General features: G+C 37.6%; 1 protein-coding gene across 5 annotated transcripts in view; it reads left to right on the forward strand.

The window, feature by feature from the left end:
• Positions 1-19,014, forward strand: part of CFH (complement factor H) — a 50,224-nt gene that overhangs the window by 6,176 nt on the left and 25,034 nt on the right. For all 5 annotated transcript variants that reach the window (XM_088799161.1, XM_088799162.1, XM_088799160.1 and 2 more), the window contains 8 exons: positions 3,332-3,517; positions 3,828-3,933; positions 7,119-7,195; positions 8,937-9,128; positions 11,358-11,528; positions 16,101-16,274; positions 17,646-17,840; positions 18,266-18,451. In XM_088799161.1, coding sequence (XP_088655287.1) covers positions 3,332-3,517; positions 3,828-3,933; positions 7,119-7,195; positions 8,937-9,128; positions 11,358-11,528; positions 16,101-16,274; positions 17,646-17,840; positions 18,266-18,451 — 1,287 coding nt within the window. The remainder of the gene's footprint in view (positions 1-3,331; positions 3,518-3,827; positions 3,934-7,118; positions 7,196-8,936; positions 9,129-11,357; positions 11,529-16,100; positions 16,275-17,645; positions 17,841-18,265; positions 18,452-19,014) is intronic.

Raw genomic sequence — 19,014 nt, forward strand, 5'->3', positions numbered from 1 at the left:
GGAGACTTCAGCCGGAGTCATCTTGGAGACTAGAGATAAGTGGGTCACTTTGGGGACATAATATCTGAGTAAAGGCTGAAAGATGAAATGAAGCCAACCGTCTAGTCTGTCGTTAAAAAAAAAGGTGTCAGAGTCAAGATGGACGTTAATCATAATCAGAGCTAAGATCTGGGGCAGTGGAAAGATGGAAAAATGGAATAGGGGTGATAACATCTTTTTCTCACATTCAAGAGATGCCATTGAAAGTTCATGGAAGAAGCATGAAGTTTTTAAGTTTATTTGAAGTAAAAAGGGTAATCAACATGAGAACTCTTGATATATCATAAACATATATAAACATATATAAACAGAGTAAATATTGTACAAAGATTATGTGAAAGATATGCTTTTTGTCTTTTACATCTGGTTGTTAAAACCAATGCACTAAATTTGAGAAATCAAGAATTAGAAGTTTAAGTGTATTATCTGGAAATATCTCAACAATCAAAAGGAAACTATTTGCCTCTGGCTGGCAAACGGGCTGAATTTTTTTCTGTGGCTGGATTCTCTTTTGATAGGTCACTGCGTTCATAAAAATAATTTAAATCGAATAAATTAATTAATAACAATTATATTGCTTTTTCCCTGCCTTAGCTTAATAATAGAATAGGAACTAAGTTTATCAAAATGTTAACTTATTCATGGAAAATATAGTTCTCTACTCAAAATACTGGCATCTACATTTGAAATTAAGCTATTTTTCTAATAACATGACCACCATGAAGTAGTATGAATGTCAAAAGTGAAAAACACACAGTAACCTGTAATTAAACAAAAATTTTTTTCATGTGAAAACAAACATGAACTTATGTTAAAAAAAAAAAAGAAAAAGAAAAAGAAAAACCTTGTTTGGGAGTTGGGAGGGGTGGGCAGTTTGTGTTGTTTCACGGCAGGGTATTACCACCATCTAGTGGAGAAAATGTATATTTACTTAAATTATAAAAACCAAAACTGTAATGTGGAATCATTTATAACAAAGTTCCCTAACATAAATGTGCTAAAAATTTGCAAAAAGATCAGAGGAAAATTAGTGCATATGAAAGCCCATACAAGTATTATTTATTACATAAAATGTAGTTTCACATGGAGCTTTCTGTCCAATGAAATGTTGTAAAACGTTTTAATAATGGGTATGTCCGTGATGGGATGTGGCTCAGTTGATTATTCCGCCCCTCGCCTTTTAAAAAGAAATTCCAGGATAGAATATTAAACCATTATTATAAAACCAAGTAATAAGAGGAGTTTAGCATTGAAAATAATAGCAATAAATATGTATGGTTGTAAGTATGTATCTTTGAATTTGCCATTTTGAAAAGTAACGTGTTGGGGGTTTACTAATGTAATCATTCTAACATCAAGGGTAGTTATATCTAAATTAAGCAGTAGGAAGTATTAAAAATATTAGCAATTATAATCAGTGGTCATGATCTTCATTGTTAATTGCTTGCATTCTCTTTATATGTCATTTAGTTGATTATGTTTTTTACAAAATCAGAATCATGCGGTATATGCAAATTCTATTACTTCAATATATTTGTTGTGAAATATAACATATGAGTGAATAAACTATGAATGGACTTTCAAACAATTATAATCGTCATGTCAAGAAGTGGGACGTTTCAAGCATCCCAGAAAATGCCTGTGGGTTCCTTCTAGATTAATACCCCTACCTTCCTTCTGGAGGAAAACATTTTCTGAATATTTATGGTAATTTACATGTTTTTTTCTCTTCTTTAATAGTTTCACAGCCTCTGTACTCATTCTTAATATATATGTCTCTTCTTGAATTTTATATAGATGAAGTAATCCTGTAATAGTTGGTGTGCCTTTGTGTCTTTATCCTTCGTTTGATTTTTTCATGTCGTATTGCAGCATTGGTGTATTATTCCATTTCATGAATATACCACATTTTTATCCATTCAACTATTGATGGACTTTGGAGTCGTTTCCATTTGACTATTAAAAAATCATAAATGTTACCATATATGGAGTCTGGTTCACATGTGCGTAACTGACTCTGGGATATCTTCCTAGGAATATAGTCTCTGAGTAATAAACAATGCATATCTTCAGCTGCACCATGGATTGCTAAATGCTTTTCTGTAATGGTGACTCCAGTTTTCCTCCCCACCAGCAGTTTCTGGTGCTCCACATTCTTCCCAAATGGTGGGATTTTTATAGACTTCTTAAATTTTTACCAACGTCATCTTATGCTACTCATGGTTTACGATGGTTTTAATTTTCGTTTTTATTGTGAGCAATTTTTCTTAAGTTTACAAATCATTTAGCTGTTTTCTCTTTGATGAAATGCCTGTTCAAATCTTTTACACATTTTCTTCTTCTCTGTCCCCCGCCCCCCGTCCCCCTCCCTTTTTTTTTTTACTAACCTTGTCAGGTTTTAATAGCTAGATTATTTCTCCTTGTATGTTTTGTAAAAGCAGCGGGTGACTCCAACTAATTCTACAACTGGAGGCTGGAGGGTTTTATTATATTTTATTTTTTTTGTACATTTTGGTTCTAGAGCTCTTGAGGTATGTAAAATCTGCTTGAGTCAGTTCTGTTGTCATTTTTTCTAAGAATTCATCTGTTTCATCAGTATTTTCCAGTGTGTTGCCAAATTACTGTTTAAAGTATTCTGTTAAGATCTTTTGATGTTTGCAAGATTTCTAGTGACATCCCTTTTTCATCCCAGATCATGAGTATTTGTGGCTACTCTCTTTTTTCATATCTAGATCAGTTTTGCCAGACTTTTTCAATATTATTTATCTTATCGAAAAATGATTGCTCTGTTTCATAATGTTGTGTCTTATTTGAAATGCTTCCTTATAATTTTGTATCATCTTACCATGCTTTATTTTCCTAAAGAAAATTTATTTACCTGTAATGCATCTCCTTGGTTACTTGTTTAATGACTAACTTCCTTCCTAGAGCAGCTACTTTGTCTCTTTTATTTGTTGTTGTTTTTTTCTTTAGAACTTAGATTAGTGCCCAATAAATATTTCCCAAATTAATGAATCAGTCGTAGAATGCAATGCAGAAGTTACAATAATAAAGCATAAGTATTCCTCTGGAAAGTTATTGTTACACATTTATGCAGATTCAATTTCTGTAAGCTAGAATATATATTTTATATATATGTATGTGTATGTATGTACACACATACACATATATAAAGACATCCATTTGGCTGGACCTGGAACAATATAGGTATTTTTAAAAGCAAAAATAACCTGAACATACCGTATATTTAAATAGTTACTTTAAGCACTTATTTTGTTTCTGTTGTTTATAGATTGTAAAGAACCTCCACCAAGAAAAGAGACAGAAATTCTGTCAGGCACCTGGCAGGAGCAGAGCTATCAAGAGGGTACCCAGGCCACGTATAAATGCCGGCCTGGATATCGAACTTTTGGCAGTATCTTCATGGAGTGCCGGAAAGGGGAGTGGGTGGCCGTCAACCCATCCAAGATATGTCACAGTAAGCAATTCATACGTTGGTGAAATTTATGAAAACGTTTAGTTGTGAAAAGACTGAATGTTGGCTATTGTGGCAGTGCCGCCTGACGTATGTCACTATTGTCCTCTAAATACGAAATGCAATGGCATCACTGTTCTTAACAAGGGGGTGAATTCAGAAACCAAGCATACAGCTGCGTTCGATTCTACTCTAATACCTTGGCCATTTATCACTGTTCCATGCCTTCGATTCTGTCCTTATTCCCCAAGTCGTACATAAAATGTGGTTCCTCGTGTAGCGGGCGACTCCTGTACCCTTTTCTTCCCTTTAGAACGGCCCTGTGGACCCCCTGGGGATATTGACTTCGGTTCGTTCCAACTTGAAGAAGGAGATGCGTTTGTATTTGGTGCCAAGGTGATTTATACATGTGATGAGGGGTAAGTAGTACCAAGAGAGGTTTATGGATCACTGATGCCGTCAATAGGAACAGTATGAATTTATATTTTTTAAGGTCACTGTAGTTTTCTATGAGCATTTTTACAAGTATTACACATATAACCCAAAACATTATTATTAAATTATGGGAATGATTATACCTGTTACCGTGTTATCCCTTTAGCATTGAAAAATGACGACGAATTGTAATCACTCCGGTAGAATGTAGTGACAGGAGGGTGCGGAAAATGGTGAGCATGTAAGTAAGGGGTCACTCCGAGAAGTGCTCATGGCATCCTATTATGTGCAGAGTATTATGGGAGCTCAGTGTGTCAGCGACAGGGGCATGATAACAAAACTAGATGACATGGTTCCTATTTTAATAAAACCTTATACAAATTTAGGAGAAGCAAGACTTTTACACTGAAATAATGATAACCCCGTTCTTTAAGGTCCCGTGCTCTGTGTATTATTCTTATCCCATGGACCAAAACATGCTACTAGGTTTCTTATCATTAGCTCTGTGTTCTCTTGCTGGCTTTCGTGGCTAATCTTAACATTGTGTTACCGCCTGTGTTTTGTTCCCTGATATTTCCAGCCAGGTCAAAAACTTAATTTGGCAGAAAGTCTCATGCATGGGAAAACCAATTTCATTACAGTTGTACACTACATCAATATAAATAGGATCAAAAGATTACAAAAGGCATCTTCTCATTTTCTCCTCGTTGATTTCCTAATTTGAGGCAGTCGACTGTTTTAAGACTTAGGCTTTGGAGGAATCCTACATTCTAAAACTCCACCACTCAATAACCGCATGAATTAATAAAAACATCTCTCCACTCCCATTTCCTCACTTATCAAAGCAGAAACATGTCAGATACCTCATAAGACTGGTGGGAGGAATAACCAAGACACACACTTGAAACCCTTAGAAGAATTTCTGATATGTTGTAGGTCCCAAATAAGTATTTGTTCTCATGCCTCAGTCTCTCCTTGGTCACTGCCTGGGGGAGAATTTTCAGAAATACTTTCCATTTTTTAGCCCAACCTTCAATCATTACTTGTCACCTTACTACTCATGACCAAAAAGATTAAGACCCTCTGGGCCTGAACTTTATGATTTTCTCCTCTGAACTATGGCTTTCACCCCAGGCCAGGTAGCCGTTTTGAGGTTCTACCTTTGACCTGGCAAAAGGGATAAACACTCACAGCCTTTCCCCACTTGGTTCCCTAAATCTCAGGAATAAGTCCTATGTACAAGTTGGTAACAAAATCAGTGACACGCTTGCCTCTGCTCAGGCCCTCTTCGCCTGTTTCGTTGTCTGTGATGTGGAGAACCCTCAGTTGCAGACCCTCCATCAAAGTACATGTCCCCACCACCGAGTCTGGGACTCTTGACAGGACTAGGTATTTGAAATAAAAGTCCTTAGGTCACGCAAGGGCAGCAAACAGAAGTGTTCTGTGCTATTTCTGAACTTTACGGACGGAATGTTCTGCCTATCTGAGGGGGTGCACATCTCTGGACCCCGTTGTAAACTCTAATGGTAGAATGTGTTTCCTACACCCCTGGTTTCTGCCAGTAAGCATGCCCACCTGGATCCCTAGTCCCCAATCCCCACCCACCTTTTCTTTGCTGAATACCTACGTAGCCGAATACTACCCACTTATTAGGATACTCAGTGTAGATACCTAGCTTCAATACCTTACAGGCAGGAAGTTTTAAAGAGGTACTCTGCAAAAAGTTCTGGGTTTTTTGTTTTCGCTTTTGTTTTGTTTTTTTGTTTCTTTGTTTTTTTGTCAAGCTGGGTTGCAGAAACAGAACCATTGGCTTTTCCCATCCACCCACCTTTGGACGTTCTTTCTCTCTTCTCCCTCCCTCTGTGTAGATAGGCCCGGGAGGTTTTGTGTAGAATTTTGCGGAATTCCTGAAAGAGCTTTGGAGGAATGATGGGTCTCTCGTGTAGACGGAAAATGTTATCCAGGAAATCTGCTTTCTCTGTTGGGAGGGGGAACTTCCCAAAAACCAATTATTTTATTATTTTCTATGACAGAGGCATGGAGTAGATATTTGACTCCCAATTTTGTGGCTCCCATTTAATTGATTGAAATGTTTTGTTTTGTTTTCCCTTAGAGAATTGGGAATGAACCGATACCAATCAAAAGAGACAAAATATGTTTTGAGGGAGAAAAATTGCTTGTTTTACTTGTGTAATGGGCAGGACTATCCTCTTTGCAGACGAAGGAAACATTTGTCTATGTTGAATTATTTAGAAGTTTATGAAAGGCACTTTTCAAATGATCTCTCTTGTGGTCACTAAACTGCCTTCCCATTATTTACATTTTGAGAGAAACCGGTTTGCTTCCAGCCATCCACTGCAATATTGAGCAGGGTGCTTTGCCTTGATCTCAAACCTCTGGGACCTTTTGCACCTGCCTCAAGGAACTTTCCTCCAAGTACAGAATTTTAGATTCTAAGGGCAGGCCTGATGAGTTACTGTAATTAGATTAATTTGACACTGAATGGGTTATATATGCAGACTTGACTCGATGACCAGATCTGGGAAAACTCTCTAGCATGGCGATGGACAGAAGGAGACAAGTGCTGAAAATAAACCACACACTAAGAAATTTTTCCTAGCACTATTCTTGAATAAGTAAAAAGTTCAAAGTGACCAGGAAATAGCACAATCATGGGGGGTCAGAGAGCAGAATAAGACTGAAGGATGGGTTACGTGTGGTTAGCTGTCATGTGTGTGGCTTTTGTTTTTGGTGACAGTTGATGATGGGGCTTATTACACTGTAAAGTGTAACTAATAAACTGACTCAACAATAAAATAAAAGTGTATTGTGCATGGAACGATGAGAACCAAGGTTTACGGTTATTCCAAGTTCATGTACCTGAGGGCTTGAGGACCGTTCTTAAGAAAGAAGAGTTTAAGAAAGATAAAAAGAAATTTAAGAGGGAACAAAAAGAAGAGAAGAAGGAAGGAAGAGAGGGAAGGAGGGAAGGAGGGAAGGAAGAAGAAAGGGAAGAAGAGAGGGATGGAGAGATGTAGGGAGGGAAGGAAAAAAGTGCAGATGCTGTTAATTTTCCCTGCAACGGAGTTTAGACATTCAGAATGGCATCAAATTTAAAACTACATGTAAACACGTATTAGCTCACCACCCTGTTATTTTGGGTTTTCAGGTATCAGCTGGTAGGTGAGATTAATTTCCGAAAATGTGAAGCAGATGGGTGGACCAATGACGTTCCTATATGTGAAGGTAGGTGTAAAATTGACTTACAAATACAGAGGGTGCCAAAAAAATGTAGACACATTTTAAGAAAGGAAAAAACTGTATTAAAATTACGCTGATAGTAACCACTTTGAGCACCTCTTGTAATTGCACGTCAAACGTGACTTGTATTCATCTTTTGTTATCAGTATATATTGAGTATTATCATTTTAATACACTTTTCTTCCTTTCTTAAAATGTGTATACATTATTTTGGCACCCTCTGTATATTAAAATGTTTAACATATCTAAGTTTTTTTTTGAAATGTTTTACATTAAAATATCCTTACAGTCTATATTTGAATATTTCTTACTCAAATGATTTTTTGTGACTTCTGATATAATACGGAATGTATCTCTAACCCTTTTATTACCACATTGTTTTGTGTTTCAATAACCAAATATGAATATAACCTCATCTGATCTAATATTCGAAGTTTAGGGATTAAGAAATCAAACCCATATTTTTCATTCCTTTTGGATTCTAACCACTGGAAACAACACAAGTATCACGATTTAAACAAGACCAGAATTTCAGTTTTCGTAATGAAGAGGCACACAGCCACCAACCACCCACAGGTGGGACCTGGTAACAGCTGACGTGGAGAACTTGACTGAGACCTCTCTCCCCTCTCTCCTGACAAGGGAGTTTTTCCTGTGCTCTTATGCCACTGAAAAGAGGCAGGAAGGAAGAGGCTCTGCCCCTGTTGACTGACCCAAAAAGCAGACAGTGAGAATGGGAAAAAGTAGGTCCTCTTTCCACATTTGGAGCTGGTAATCCTAGTCTCTAGTCATCACGGAAATAAAAGAGATCACTCAGAGTAGGGTTTCCTAGTTCCATGGTGAGGAGTGGTAGAGAGGGAGGGAAGGAGGGAGGGAGGGAGGGAGGGAGGGAGGGGCAGAGACAGAGGCAGTGAGGGAAGTAGGGACAGAGAGAAAGAAAAGGAGGGAGGAATGTGATCACTCAAAAACCCTGTTGCCTGGAGAAGAGAATGGAAGACCATTCATCTCTGAAAATGAGAGGAAAGAGGAAAATGTTCTAGGGACCTGTACTTTGGAATCACCTGGGGCGTTTGTTAAAAAGGGATGTTTTGGGTTGCGAAAGACCTACTAACTGGGCGTCTCAGGGGTGAAAGGGCAGGGAGATAGTCGTAGACTTTCTGTTTTAACAGGCATCCTGGGTCATTCTGCTGTAAAATGAGGTTTGAGTACTCAAACCTAAGGGATATGGAAAAACATTATGTAAAATCAAAAGAAGCACTCACATTATTTTGAACGCTGATGTGGAAAAGGAAGGAAAATGTAAAACTATTCTCTATTGCAGTAAATAGAAAGTTTGCTTTTACACCACCAGGAATATAGTATTACATGATTGTGGGACTTACATGGAAATTTTATGTTTAAAATTCCCCCAAGCTTTATATTTCTCAATTATTTAAGAGACACTTGTCTGTCCCTACAAAAATATAAATTGTCATGCAAAGTAGTAATTTTCTTTGTCCACTTGCATAGAAAAGTATCAGAGATAAACTCACTACTGTTTTTGTTACTTAGCAGAATTTATCTCTGGCAAACAGGTATGTTGAATGTTCCTTAGAAAAAGAAAAGTTTAAGTAATTTCCTCCAGTCTTAGCTTGCTGACGATTTTATGCCTATATTGTGTATATCCATATTTTCCATGGTAAAGTTTTCAAATTGCATTAGAAAAAGTTACATGTGTTTCTTGCAGTTGCTAAGTGCTTACCGGTGGCAGAACCAGAGAACGGGAGAATTATCAGTAGTGCCCTGGAGCTGAACCAGGAGTACACTTTTGGACAAGTTGTACAGTTTGAGTGTAATGCTGGTTTCATGCTTGATCGTCCTAAAGAAATACATTGCTCGGCAAATGGTGTTTGGAGTGGCGAAACACCGAATTGTGTAGGTAAGATCCACCGACTATTCATTCGACTCATTAAATGGTTTTAGAATTTCTCATGGAAACATGCATTTGGAAGCCCTGAACCTCCTGAAGAATCTGAAGAATACTGATAATGACTAATGTTTACTGCACACTTATTATTTCCCAGTAATTTATCTAAGCTCTTTACATGTGTCATCTCGTTTCATGTCCGAAGTGACTTCCATGATGTATGGACCATTTTCACCTCTGTTTTATAATTGAGGAAACTGTGGTGCAAAGAAGTGAGAACATGTGTCCAAGCTTAACGAGGCACAGAGTTCACATTCCAGCCTAGGTTACCGGACACCAGAGACCCTGCTCTTCACCATAATTAAACTGTAGTCGGCTTTTATGGCTAAAATAGATTGGGAAGCCTTTCTGCTGCAAGTTTTAGTACCGGCCTACAGAACAGGCTTTTCAAACATTTGAATAGCCAAAGATTTATTATTTATTTCCACTGCGTCCTGATGAGATTCTGTTTTTGAAACACAGCTCTAGGCACTGGCCTGTTTTAGATTTGCGTTGTGAGTTTATTATAAATATTGCTGAACTGAATTGAACCCTATTCAATAAGTATTTGCCTTTAAAAAAGAGTTGTATAGTAAACTGTAAGTCAAGAATTCTTTAAAGTATAGCATAGTGAAAATACTCAATAATATTATAATAAGTAGGTATGACAGGTGGGTACTAGACTTATCCTGGTGACCACTTCATAAGTCATATAAATGTCTAATCACTATGTTATACACATGAGATTAATATAATATTATACGTCAACTGTAACTGAAAAAAAAAAGTTTTTTAAAGAAGTCTTTAGTTATAATACTGCTGACCTGTGCGTCATGACCAATCAGATAATTTTGGCTTTCATAATGAAACATCATGGACAAGTTATCAAAAGTGCCTTCCTTTGTTTTACCAGTATGTGTTTGGCAGAAATTTTTGCTGTATTTATTTTTTAACATTACCTAAAATCTCCAAATTATTTACACTTTCTTAGTTTAGTGTATCCTCCAACAAGACACAGAGAAAAAGCATTCCTCTTCTTAAAAAATCTTTTTTCTAACAAAACTAGTTCTTCAAGCCAGTAATGATAAACAATTTATATTCAGTGTACCAAATATGGTATATTCTTAAGGTTTATGGAAGGGGTTTACTTCTTACAACGAAATTTCTGTGGTTAGTGAAAGCTTCCTAATGCACAATGACTGCAATGCATAAGGTAAGTCTTTAAGGGAGAATGAGAATTTTGTAGATGGAGGGAAAGAGGGGAAAACCATACCAGTCAGAAGAAGCTCATGCAGAGAGAGCTGAGCAAATACTGTGACACTCTCGTTCCCGTTGTCCTCGGGGGTCCCCGGTATAGGATGCAAATAGGGAATGTCAGTGATGGATTGAAGATAGGCTGGTACAAGGTTCTGAGGGGCTGAAGAATTTGTCTTTTTTTCAGACTGAATTGGGAAATCAGTGAAGGATTTTCAGTGGAGCAATGTAGTGACAAGGAAAAATAGGTCATTAAATTACAAAGAGGAAAACAGATTGGGAAAGTGGGAGAATAGGACCTTGGAAATTAGTTCTTGTTGCTGTAATCCCAGGGAACATGTTTGAGAGGTATGGTGTCATAGATGACACCTGAAACCTATGTAACTTTACTAACAATTGCCAGTCGAATAAACTTTAATTAAAAATAAAAAGATGACGGCCAGTTTTTTCTTGATAGAAAACTTGGATGGATGGTGAAACCACAAACGCAGAAGGTCACTAAATTTTTAGAGTTGTAATGACAAAGAGATAAATTAATTAAGCGGACAAAGTATTCTGTTAATAATTACTCTATTATCAATAACTAGAAAATATGCATTTCTTGCAGGTTGCTCAGTGAAAATACTTATCATAATAAGCTTATGTCTGTATTCAATTTTACATACACAGTTGATGAATATTACTGACCACTATTTATTTCAAGAGGACTAATTTATAAAACCAAATAATATTTACAACATAATTTTAATCAGCATTTTCACTTTCTTCAGAATTGAATGCTAAGAACAGCAGATAAATTCTTCACCAAGCATTCAAGTCAAAACAGAACTTTGGTTTGGTTGCTTTCTTTACCTAATGGAAACAAAATTTGCATCTTTATACACTATGTCTTGGACACAATCCTTTAATAGATAACAAACATTTTGGAATTTAATCCCTTATATTTAGCAATTTCCTGCAAACTACCAGAAATTTCGCACGGAGTGCCCATGAATTCTAAGAACACTTACAAAGAAAATGACCGACTTCAATATAAATGTCACAGGGGTTTTGGTTACAGTGAAAGAGCAGACGCCATATGCACTAAATTTGGGTGGTCGCCAACTCCTTCGTGTAAAGGTAATGTTGTTTCTTGTCTGTCTCTTTTTGCTGTATATTTCATCCATTGTTTTCATTCTTATCCTCCTTAGAGTTAAGCAGTTTGTTTTTCTCAGAGTGGAATACTAATGTTCATAGGAATCAATTATTATGAATACAGTACGCATTTTAAATTTTTATGTGTGCAAGACCCACCTTGAGATCAATTGGTTCTCTTACTCTGAAGAGAGACACAGATGGGCCCAGGAAAGTTCAGTAGCATATGAATTAGTTGGTGTATGGTATGGTCAGAAGAAAGTAGAGAGCAGAGCCAACCAGGCCTATAACGAGCTTTCTGAAACCCACGTATGTACGCTTCTCAAACAAGTAGGATGCCCAGCATTTAGCTATAGAAAGTAAATTATAATAATCCCCGACAGAAACCCTCCACTGGCAATGGAATTAAGTGGCAGAAATTTGAGATTGTATTAACCATGGGCCTAATAGGAATCAACAGTGACTGAGGCACTGAAAAAACGAAAACAATAAAAACTCTTCTCTTAGGTTTCATAAAGGATGTTACATAGACCCAAAGAGTTCAACTGTTTCTTTGCCCACTAAAAACTATATCTGGAATAGTATGTTCTACTGAGCCTAGTTGGTTTTAAACTATCATGTCCTACAAGAGCGAATGTTGGTATTTGAGGAGTTTGAGAAATGGTAGAAGAATAGCAAGAAGATGCAGTGATAAGATGGTAATAAACCGTGTTGAGATTTTGCAAACATTTAAGAAAAGGAGTGAGTTAGCTTTTGATAAGGGCAACAGCAGTGATTAAAAAAAAGACGATGTTATCATACATGAAATCGGATCAATTGACCGCCTCTAAGAGGGTGACTCTTATAGATTTTTTCTATACTGCAGGGGGAAGCAGAGCCCTCTGAACTTCAAATCATATCATTCATAAAGTTTCGTTGAGCCCAACAGCACTCCTTGGAAATACATCCTTCTACACAATGAAATGATCTTTCAGGCATTAGTAAGAAAATATTTTAGAAAGAGGTGAATGAGCACAAGACAGTGATAACCACATAGATCTGTGTTAGGCTGATGGTGTGTGGGGTTCAGCTGTTTGTCTTCCTGGCTTCTGTGGTTCCTACACTGAGAAAGTGGGGGCCACACGTCCTCTGTCGTTCCCCTCTGCCATATGTTTTACCTTCAGAGCACTCTTAATTGATTAGTTAATTTATTCATCCAAGTGTACCTTACAAACCCTTTCTGTTCTATCAGGCTCCTTGCCTGTATTGAGGATAAACATTATAATGAACCATCCATTATTCCAAGTTTCAATGAATTCAAAGTAAGACTTCCGGAATTGAATTTTACTCGGAATGAGGACTTAGGGTAGTGTGACTACTTCATAGAAGTTTTCTGATTTGATTATTTCCTTTTTTTGTTCAAGGAGCTACCTACTTAAAACACTTGCTTAGCACATATTTGTTTTAACAAAGGAAAATCTCTGTTTTCCCGTCTGTGTTACTACAATTCCTGTGTTTACTTCTCTTGAAACTAGACTCATTCACACACACACACACACACACACACACACACACACACACAAAGATTCCACATTTACAAACCATTTTCTTTACACAATTTCATTTTCATTTTCTGTTACATGTCATAACTTAACAATTTAAGAACTGACTCTGGGTGGTGAACACACAATGGGATATATAGACAATGGAATACAGGATTGTACACCTAAAATCTATGTAACTTTACTAACCATTGTCACCCCAACAAACTTTAATTTTTTAAAAAAGGAAAATATGATAAATACAGCACAATGAAATGAGAGAAAAATAGATTAACATATTTAAGGTTCATTTGGAGTTACTGTCAATTACATCAAACACTGAAGACATATTTTACGTAAAAGTTGTGTTTTGGTGGTCACATATATATTCTCTTATGTTTTAATGTAACCATTGCTAATATGAGTATATTATCATGTTAGCACTAGGGAAATAATCAAAGCTTATTCTTTCAGAATAGAGTGTAAATTTAAGACCAATTAAGGTGAACACACAATGCAATATATAGATGACATATTATAGAACTTGAAACATATATGTATATATTATTAATCAATATCACCCCAATAAATTTAATAAAACAAAAACAGGAAATAAAAGAGAAACGACTACAATACCACTAGTGTTACATGTGCACAGTGGAGGTATGCTACGCAGAGGAGGAGATATATAAGCATTAATTATAACTTTATAGATGTGGCTTCTGAGTCTATTGGAGTGATGGGGACGAAGAAATATGTGCTAAATTTCCAGGCATCTGCATGGTGTTCTTGTGCCAGAAATTAAAATGTTACACACAGGAGGACACACATATATTGAAGGAAGGATGATGATTTAGTTTGACGTATATTAAGTTGCATATCCTTTGAATTATACATATGGATCTGTCCAGTGTGAAACTGCAGTTGAATTTATAGATATGAATCTCACAAAAGAAGTTAACATAATGGTGGTAGCTTTTTATCAGGAAGGATGTTTCTGGAGTGGTGATAAGAACCAATAGGAATAGGTAGAGAAGAATCATTCTAGAAACAAAGAATAAAAAGTGCACGCAGCAGGAATAACCTTGGCATGTGTGAAGATCGGACAGAAGCTATTGTGTTGGTGGCAGAGAGTAACTAGGAAAGAGGTCCGAGGTGAGATCTGAGTAGGTGGGGCCCAAAATTGAGTAGAGGAAGAGGAACAGCTGTCACTAACATGAATAAAATAACACAGTATCGTTCAGTCCAAGGTAAGGAGAGGTAGGAGACCATAAGAAAGGAAGGCATTGGAGTACTTCAGGAAGTCAGTGATGAACTGTGTCAAGTATCACAGAGGGTTTTTTATCTATTCAGTTCTACAAATAGCTAAGGGGCCCATAGTCCATCCAAGCCACTGTAATGTGTGGAATATAAAGAGTTTGGCAATTGGGAAACGGAAGGACATTGGGGACTTTTGTCACAGCAGTACCAGCACAGTGGAGCTATCAGAGGCCAAAAAGCAGAAAGATCGAAAAATAAATGGGAGGTCGGAAAGTGGACAATAGCAATTGTAAAATGCCATTTTCAGGACCTTGGTGTGAAGCGGAGAACAAATGTAGCACACTAGCTGAGCACTGAGAAAAGGAGATTAAAATTGGAGAAGCTTCACACCCATTACAGAGAGAGTGGTTGACAAAATAAAACAGGGAAGGAATCAACAATGGTTTACAGGAAAATAAAAGGTTTGAGAAGCAGCTTGAGTATGAAAAAAAAAATACCTTATCATCAAACCAAGGGAAAGGCTTAAGTTCAAACAGATACAACTAATGTTTAAAAAAAAAATGTTGCAAAGATCTAGAGAACTCTCGGCTGGTAGTCTCAATTGTTTTCTGTGAATACAAGGATTAATGATCTATTGATGAAGGAGCAGTTGTGTTAGGTGACTTGCCTAAGATGAGACTATTGGTCACTTATTCGGGGAAATAGCATAGGAAGTAAAATAGGGGTGTATGGATGGATTTCATGCAGTGCTGAATATCCAGCACAGGATTTGAATCCAAAACGCAACGTGGCACCAGTTTAAATGCTGATCTTACATTTCCACGGTAGTTAGAAGGCGTGGCATTTTATTAGAAAAAGAATATTGCAAATGGATCCATTGTTGAAATATAACAAAGTTGATGAAAAGGACTGAGAGAAGGAGCTTCATGAATTAGGACAGACCAGGTCCAGGAGTGTGGATTGCAGGGCGAATCCAGCCTGTCCCCTTTCTGTAAACAAGGTTCCATTGGAACAGCCATGCCCATTTGTTTATGGTTTGTTTAAGGCTAGTTTTGCACTTTGAAGGCAGCCTCAGTACTTGTGGCAAACAACTTGTATCTGGTCCATAACATAGAAAGTTTGTCAAAGCCTGGACTAGATTATCCTATTCCAGTAAGAAAAATGTCTTTCCAAATTTCAGTAGCCTAGTGAGCTACAGTTAATTTCCTATTCATGTTCACTTCTAGTGTGAATTAGAAGGAATTCTGCTCCTCTGTCTTTCGTAAGATTCAGAAGATAGAGATATGGTCTTTCCACGTCGTTCCACTGCCCCTGCCACTGTGGGCAGGAGAACATAAAAATTCACACAATGGCTTTTGAAACTTCCTCCCTGAAAGGGAAACATACTCTTGCCACCTCATTATCCTATGCGAGTCAAGGAGGACGCTCAGAGTATTTGTAAACAGTCCTTACGAGAACTTCAGAAGCCCAGGGACTTGAGGGAAGTGGGGAGAACAGTTGAAGTGAGATATTATGACATCATTGCCACGTGTGGAATATCATGATATATATGATGGTTTGGAGAAAGGGGATTCAAGAGCACAGGGGACACAAATACATCAGATGACAAATGTGGTCGAGAGATATAGTGCTGTAGGGGAAGGACATGAGGCGGTGCTCATTTAATGCCATTTTGCCACATGGTAAGGACAAAAATAACATCTGCTTTCTTCATTTTCATGTGTTTGATTATTTTCATGGAGAGTAATTATGGCCTTATCTACATATCCTTTTTCAGAAATGACTTGTGATGCTCCCTATATTCCAAACGGTAACTACCGTCCTCAAATGACCAAATACAGACTTGAAACTGTAATCACATACCAGTGTAAAAACGGCTTTTATCCTGCAACCCGAGGAAATACGGCGAGATGCACTAATATAGGCTGGGAGCCCCATCCAAGATGCACCTGTAAGTCCTTTCGTATATTCACCTGCTTCTTAATTCTGTAATTACTTTCTCAGAAACCAAAAAAATGGGGACCTAATAAGTCCAAATCTTTGCCTTTTGTAAAGCCAGGATTTAGAGTCATTCTTGGCTTTTCAAAGTAATCAATTCTAAGCAGGTAAAAAATATGATTGTAAGTGAAAAACTTTCAATTTTTTGCTATTCAATGTTAAGTAGGTACCTGTATATATCATTATATATTTCTCTAAATGACGTATTTCTACATCAGAATGAGAACATTGGCAAGACCAGTATTATCTACCACCTAGTATGTTAGTTAATTATTTCTGTGTACCAAATTTTCCCTCAAATATTATTGACTTGAAACAAGAAGCCACCATCACCTCAGATTGCCCTGGGTCTGGAGTTTGGGAGTGGCTTAGCTGCCAAGGTCAGAGGCAGGCTCTTGAGTCAGGACGTGGCCTCGGTGGTCATCATGGAGGGCGGCTGCCAGGATGGCTCCCTCCCGGGGCTTTCGGCAGCAGCCTCAGGGCCTAAACCCACAGGTCCCCATAGGATGCTTGACTGGTGTCTCGATTCCTAAGGGCCAGTGTTCTGAGAGAGAGGAAGAAGCCTCCACACCTCTCGTGACCTGGCCACACACTGTCACCTCAGCCACACATGGCCTAGAAGAGAGTCAGTGGGTCCAGTACAGGCAGGTGGAGGGCAATTAGGCTCCCTTTTAGGAGGGAGGAGTGCTGAAGACACTGGAACTTTCTAAAGCCATCACCTGTCACAAAATGCCACTCAATTCAATGGGGTATTTTATTTCCAGGGATGTTTCTTTAGCCCCTTTCAAGTGTTTTCTGTCCTGACAATCATATTCCTTTTCTTTATCCATCACAGTTCATTGTAAAGGTGGCCCACACAGTGGATATTCCATGAATCAAAACGTGTAATGACACTAGTTGTAGGTCAGTGGCCTTAGTGTTACATCAGGGCCCAAGTCCACATGAAATTTGAAAGTATGATACCATTGAAGAGGCGTCTATTATCACCATGAAACAAACCTCCACGTGCAGAACAATATGAGGGAAAGGATTATTTATTTATTTATTTATTTAGATAATATAGACATATAACATTGTATTAGTTTCAGGAGCAAAACAGACTGATTCAATATTTATATGTAAGGTGTGATGATTACAAAACAAATCTTATTACATCATCTGAATTTTGTAACTTTTTTTGTCCTAGAAATCTAAAGCAATCACTGTAATTATGTTAATGAGAAAATATGACTCATCAATGAAACAATTTGTCTCTCATTGGATTTTTATTAAGGCAAAACTTTATTCATACTGTTTTTGTTTGTTTGTTTGTTTTTATTGCCAGTTCAACTCTGTCCTTTTCCTGAAATAAAGCATGGAGGCCTATATGATGAAAATAGATATAAACCATACTTCCCGGCACCTGTAGGAAAGTGGTATTATTATTTCTGTAATGACAACTTTGTGAGTCCCTCAGGATCAAACTGGGATTACATTACTTGCAAACGAGAAGGATGGTCGCCAGCAGTGCCCTGTCGCAGTAGGTACACCTCTTTATAATAGTGCGTGTGTAAATATTTCTATGAGTGGTGAGTGAAAAACCACACAAGAGAACACAAGGAAGCCTTGTGTGATGAAAACAATGTCAAGGGCTGAGTTCTATGAGCAAGTGACCACTATAGGTTCTCCTTTATGAGGAGTCTTCATTAATAAAACATTTGATAAAAATAGAGACTTGATGACAATATCTATTTCATTTACACATTTTAATTATAAAACTACAAATAAGCGATATGAGTATTGATTTTTCTATTTAAGATACATTTGGTAGTAGCTTAGTTTTTCTTATTCTATATGTTATATTTGGATGCTTATGCATTCTAATTTAAATATGGTAAAGATAACTTTTAATTTACCATCTTGAACAAATTTATGAGTTTTTATGCATCATTTTGTAATTCTTAGGAAAATGTACCTTCAGGCATGTGGTAAATGGATATGACCCAAGTTATGAAGTATATCGTAAAGATTATTTCCAGGGTGATACTGTGAGAGTTGACTGCCATCCCGGCTACAGCCTTCCCAATGAGCAGACCTCAATGACATGTACGGAGAATGGCTGGTCCCCTCCTCCCACATGCTTCCGTGTCAGTAAGTAAACTCGTCTGAGATCCCAGAATGTCTGTGATTTTCTAAGACTCACACACAATAACTGTGGCAAAATGTTCGTGGCAGCTTCTTTTTCCACCAGTGCACCTGTTTGCTTTTATTCTTCCAAGTGTGTGAGTGGATACACTGAACTCCGGATGCGAATGTTGAAAAACAAATGAGCCTATTGAGAGACCTTAGTCAGAAACACAGTCCATGATGGCAAAGTGGATCCATGTAGGAATAACGTGACATCAGCCTGGGGCTCAGTCACGGTTTCTATTGTCCTGGCACAAAGAACACTGAAGTTGACAGTCACCATGGATGACAGCATCCCTGTGGGAGCCCGGGGATCTAGCAGAGAAGTTTCAGCACAGCATCACAGGAAAAGCGTCCAAGAGCGGAGGCCATGAAGAAGCAAGAGGGACAGGGCCGCCACCTGAGTTCCCTCCCCTAGGCGCATGTCTTGGGGGTTGGGGTTTGCTGGCCTTCATTTCGTTTTGGAAGGCTTAGTGGGTTATGGGTCTTCTTGACCCCTTCAAGGCTCTTAATTAAACTTTACTATG

The sequence above is a fragment of the Rhinolophus sinicus genome, chromosome 6 (genome assembly GCF_057876585.1).
Source record: "Rhinolophus sinicus isolate RSI-liver-muscle chromosome 6, RSI-T2T, whole genome shotgun sequence".
Lineage (NCBI taxonomy): Eukaryota > Metazoa > Chordata > Mammalia > Chiroptera > Rhinolophidae > Rhinolophus > Rhinolophus sinicus.